The 4,076-nt window shown below is 34.8% G+C and overlaps 1 protein-coding gene across 1 annotated transcript; it reads left to right on the top strand.

The window, feature by feature from the left end:
- The first annotated feature begins 439 nt into the window (after positions 1 to 439).
- On the top strand, positions 440 to 1,294 carry LOC149570594 (uncharacterized). The gene has a single exon (XM_089817934.1). It carries the CDS (start codon positions 598 to 600, stop codon positions 1,051 to 1,053), a length of 456 nt encoding a protein of 151 aa, XP_089674060.1. The 5' UTR covers positions 440 to 597; the 3' UTR covers positions 1,054 to 1,294.
- The last annotated feature ends 2,782 nt before the right edge of the window (positions 1,295 to 4,076 follow it).

The raw sequence follows: 4,076 nt of genomic DNA, 5'->3' as shown, positions 1-4,076 counted from the left end.
CGAAAAAGATTTTGATTTAATCACTTTTTACTCCCGCCAAGATGATGAGGAAGCCATTAATGCACTTGTCTCTCGAGTAGTTTTTGACTTGAAGAAGATCATATTACTAAAGATATTTGACTATAATCTTTACCTATATAGGAAAACAATTTCAACAAATTAATTAATGAAATCAATTATACCCTATACATTTAACTAAATTAATAAAAACAAAATTTTAAAATATAAACTTTTTAATTAAAAAAATTAAATATGAACACTTCTAAATTAGTGGGAATAAAAAATAAAAATGATGCTAAACTAATTATGACTCCCTTTACTACTATTAAACGTAACGAAATGAAAATTAATCCCAATAAAGGAAACCATAGAAAAAGCCGAGAGAGCAAAGGGGGGAAAATTCAAATTGCCCTTTAAAATGATTTGAATTCATTCCTCCCTCCTATTTTTCGTCCCATTCAAACACCGAATTTTCCCCCATTTTCAGAGCTAACAACCATTTTCTACCATTTTCAGAGCTTCCAATCTTTGAATTTTCCACCATTCCCAGAGCTTTCAATCCCCGAATTCCGTTAAAGAATTTGCGATTCCGACTGCATGAAGGTCATGAAGCCCTCCCGCAGATCGAAGGGAAAATTTGAGGCCAGGAAATACCTCAAGCCTGGAGCTCTGGCGCAATTGCGAGATGCGAGGCGCAGCACCAGATCTTCTTGTTTTGCCGCAGCCCATGAGACTCGAACACGAGATCTAAACAACTCAACTGAAGCCGGTCCACAAGAAGTAGAAAAGATGCCCTGCTTCAGCAGCAGGACGTTTGGCCCTGCCTTTCCCCAGAGAAAAAAATTGGTAGCACAGAAAGATTTCCTCCTTGTCCCTGTCTCGCAGCAAGAAATGAATGTAAGCACACTCCACACAGAAGAAATCACTGAAAATATGACGCCTACACAAGAAACCGTTGCAACTCCAATGGCACCTGGAGCAGAGGATCTTAATACTCTCTCTAGCTCTCCATTGTTGGATACCTTGGCTTTGGATCTATTGAGTGTTCATTAGTTACTTCTTTTCTGTACAGCAAAAAGGTGAATAGAATTAGGCTTTTAGATTTATTTATTTATTTCATTTTGCCCTTCTTTGCATGCGCACAGTCTTCGCCCGTCAGATCATGTGATGTGTACGAACGCAAGTGTTTATGTCCAAGTATAGAACCTTTCTAGCCTGTTTGATTATTGTGAGTACGATACCTTATTTCTACTCTGTCATTTGTTGTCAATAGTAACTCAAATTATTCTGTAAATGAGCCTTATCAAATACTTTGTTTGATGCAGTGTAATTTTGGAATGTGTGGATTTCCTTTCAGATTTATTATTAGTTTTTAAGGCAACCACAATATTGCGCAAATGTATTAACTAGAAACCCTCATTATGTTGGGATCTTAATGCTTATCCAGAGTTTTTATTTTTATTTTTAAGAATTCATTTTGCAATTTGCTGCTATTTCCTAATTCCACAATCTGTTTCATGGAGCTTGAAGTGTATATAGCTGTCTCAGGTCCGAAAGAGGAGTGAGGGATAATAGAAATACCCTTTGTTAGTTATTAAGGCAACTGCAATATTGTGCAAATGTATCAACTTGAAACTCTCAGTACTTTGGGGATCTTAATTCTTATTTAGAGTTTATGGTTTTCTTCTTCTAAGGATTCATTTTATAATCAACTTGAAACTCTCATTACTTTGGGGATCTTAATTCTTATTTAGAGTTTATGGTTTTCTTCTTCTAAGGATTCATTTTATAATCTGCTGCTATTTTCTGATTCCACAATCTGTTCCATGGAACTTAAGGTGTAGATAGATGTCTCAGGTCTGAAAGAGGAGTGAGGAATAATAAAAATACGCTTTGTGAAGCATAATTTATTTTCAATAGATTTTTCTTTCTGTAAGTTCTTGTGAGAAGATAAGATTAAATAATCCACCAGAAGATCATTAGAGACCTTCATATTTCTCAAACATGCATGCCTTCAGAACTAAACAGAACCTTTCTGATCTATTAGTCTATTCAGCAATTCTGCATTCATAGAAAGTTTTTTTTTTCCCCTGAAGTGCATTTTATTGTATTAAATTTGCAGCTTAGTCAAGAAGGTTTGGAGATTTAGATTGTTTGGGTACAAGACTGTAGAAGCATAAAAAATGGAGATAACCTGCCCGAAGGCCTGAAAAAACATTGTGATGTGCAGAGAGGGTAAGCAAGAAGAGCAACTTTTAAGTCGACACCTGTTGGCAAAGGGTTATAGATTTGAGAAAAGATAATTGCATGTCTAGAAAAATCAGAGATCTCATATATATATATATATATATCATTCAAAGGACCAACATAAGAAGAGAGAGATGAAGGATAGACATAGGGGTCAGTGGATATGGGGCAACATATATACACCCCTCCCAAGTGTTAAATAGTGGAAGTCTTTTATACTTCCATTGAATAATGGTGCATATATGTTGTCCTGTAGATAGTGCTGGCATAGGGAACTTAGTGTGGGGAAAGTCCAAACATGTTGGCAAAGAGTTAGAAGATTGAAGAAGGGATGATTCTATAGGTGTTGTGCATGAGTGCAAATCTAAAATGTGGTGCAAGAGCACGTCTGCGATAGGAAGTTTGGTGGCGACAGGAAGACAACTTGCAATATGACTAAAATGCAGGGTACAAAGCAAATATCAGAAAGTTTTGATTTTAAAATCTAAATTTTGAAATGTTTGTGTGTGTGAGTTTAGAGTTTTATGTTTAAAAATAATGTCCTATGATGTGGTGGCATAAATGCAGGAGTGAAATGATAAACTCTCCAAATATAGCCACTTAGGACCATGTGTGTTTGTTTTAGTGGAAGAATCTAATCATATCCTAAAAAAGGACAGATAGTTGGCAGCAAGAATATTCATAATTTTTGAAACAGTCTCCTATTCTTGGATAGGGACGTTTCATATTCTTTATTTAGGGAGTCAGTTTTTAGAGAGGAAGAGAGGAAGAAGACAAGTTTTTATTTTTGGGTTGAATTCAGTATGTTTGTAGAAATCAGTCTCAGTGTGTTTGTAATATTTCTCAAATGCACTGTTGGATTTTGATGAGCTTTGGATATGTTGTTATAGGCCTAATTATGCCCATCTTCACCAAGGCGATTGAAGATTTTTGATCTGGTTCAAAAGTTATTCATGTCTGAGTTCAGGTCTATCTAGAGACAGCAAGAAGCAATATTTTGCAGAAAAATGTACTCTGATGCGTGGTCAATATCTCAAGTTTGAATCGTTAGATTTCTTTCAAATTTTTATATGTTGTTTGAAACTTAGTTATGCCAAATCTCAACGGTTGGATTGAGTAAATTTTTTTTAGTTCGAAAGTTATTCATGTCTGAGTGCAGGTCTATCCAGGAGGCAGCAAGAATGTATTTTCTGGGCAATTTGTTTTAAAACTTTTGTTTAATGGATTAAGTGGATGGAAAAGTATATAGAATGGATTTAGAGAGTATATGCATTTTTAATGTGTATGAAGAAACTCAATTAATACATTGTGATGTTGGATGTTAGTGTGTGATCTTGAAGGTTGTAGATGCCCTTTGAAGCAACTCAGTTGAGTGAGTTTTTTCCTCCTGAGTTTTCCAAGGTGTGGCTCTGCATCAAAATGTATGTTTATTCATCTATTTTTTTTGGGTTAAAAAGGACAAGCCAAAAAGAGACGAATAAGAACTAAAAAAGAGCAGATTTCTAAGTTCAAGAGTAAGAAACTTGGAGAAGAGTTAAACACAATGAGAAAGCTATATATATATATATAGAAAGAACAAGAGAAAAACATAGAGACCAAACAATGAGAAGTTTAACATGCAAAATTTTCTAAGCTTTCAATTAGACTTGGACATTAGCTTTAAATATACAAATGAGAGCACTTAGTTTATTCCATTAAGAATATAGGTAATAAAATGTGGGCATGCGTTGTTTATAGATGGTTTAAGACTAAATTTTGATTACAAAACCATTTCTCCATTTTTGTAAGTAAGGAAGTTATCACATGCTAGAGGGTTTGGGAGGGAATTT

This window comes from Cupressus sempervirens, chromosome 3 (assembly GCF_028749045.1).
Source record: "Cupressus sempervirens isolate cs-2001-9-10 chromosome 3, ASM2874904v1, whole genome shotgun sequence".
NCBI lineage: Eukaryota > Viridiplantae > Streptophyta > Pinopsida > Cupressales > Cupressaceae > Cupressus > Cupressus sempervirens.
Note: the sequence above shows the minus strand (reverse complement) of the source record. Positions and strands in the feature narration are given on the sequence as shown.